The following is a 1,257-nucleotide window of genomic DNA, read 5'->3' as shown; positions in this document are numbered from 1 at the left end:
CTCCCACTATTTTAATTATCACTTTCACAACAAAATAAATAAAACAATAACTAATCAAATAGTCAACTCTAGGCTTGGAACATTAAAACAAATTTAATGTGCACACTATATTTACTATACAAGAATTTCTAGTATTTATAATAAATACTTATCTTGTTTCTAGTTGAATTTAATTTACTTGTCTTGTAATCAATTATTGTGATTATTTTTCTTACACCTTTATTTGAACAAACGCGATCATAAGATCATTTTATTTTGTATTGAATCCATGTCGAACATTAATGTTCTATTGACTCATCAACAAAATAATGGTTCAAAAGACTTAAGGATTAAAGAAACTTAATAATCAATATTTCTAGAAGAAAACTTCATAATAATTGAATCAACAAATTTAATCACAAGTAAACATTTTGATATTAACCATGTTACATTTGATGTCATAAATAATTGGATAATCAAAACTTCATTTATCTAATAATGCAAGCATTATAAAATGACATCGATAATCCAAAAACACAATTGATAAACTAGGAACAAAATTCCATATCAATAATCCATATGATATCAAAACCAAACAATATCAAAAACTCTTAAAATTCAACAATGTAAACATAAAAGCAAAAATAAACTCTTCTGACTTGAACATGGTCATCTCGAAAGTCCACCCCTTCTTTTCATCTTTGTTTGAGCAATCACAAGCTTATTATAAAGCTCCAAAAACGAAAACCTTTTGTCGCTAAACAAAATTTCATTTCTGACTTCATTAAAGCTATCTGGAAGCCCATCAAGGATCATTATCTGTTGGGTTTCTGGGTCAACTTTCCCCCCCGACAAGTGAAGTTTATTGAAGTAGCCAAGCATGACTAGGGCATATACCCCCACGTCTTGGCCCTCTTCAAACACATCATGCCTTAAATGCTTCACAGCGATACCAGCTCTTATCTTAGAGGACTTTTCTTCAAACCACGTGGGCTTGTTGACCAACGGCCTTTTGGGTTCGTCAAACCTCTCAAGGGCATTGCCAACACTGGCCAAAACGAAGCCCTTGAGATGACATTCCGCGGTATGCCACTGATCACGAAACTCCTTGTCCTCTCCTTGTAGATGGTATGTGGGCGGACGATCCTTGCTGAGAATCAATTTCAAGTCATTGATCAAACGATCAACATCAAGTTTACTTTTCCATTCCTTAAACAATTCAGAGTCATGCTTCCTCGAACTAAGTATGGCATAATAAATATCCCAAGTGTCAATCAT

At 33.2% G+C, this 1,257-nt stretch overlaps 1 protein-coding gene across 1 annotated transcript; it reads right to left on the bottom strand.

The window, feature by feature from the left end:
* Window positions 1-648: 648 nt before the first annotated feature.
* On the bottom strand, window positions 649-1,257 carry LOC125189840. The gene has a single exon (XM_048087068.1). The coding sequence runs from the start codon at window positions 1,255-1,257 to the stop codon at window positions 649-651; it is 609 nt and encodes a 202-aa protein (XP_047943025.1).

The sequence above is a fragment of the Salvia hispanica genome, chromosome 5 (assembly GCF_023119035.1).
Source record: "Salvia hispanica cultivar TCC Black 2014 chromosome 5, UniMelb_Shisp_WGS_1.0, whole genome shotgun sequence".
NCBI classification, from domain to species: Eukaryota; Viridiplantae; Streptophyta; class Magnoliopsida; order Lamiales; family Lamiaceae; genus Salvia; species Salvia hispanica.
Note: the sequence above shows the minus strand (reverse complement) of the source record. Positions and strands in the feature narration are given on the sequence as shown.

Excerpts from the sequence above, each read along its gene's own strand:
- LOC125189840 (XM_048087068.1), bottom strand. The coding sequence starts at position 1,257 with ATGATTGACACTTGGGATATTTATTATGCCATACTTAGTTCGAGGAAG.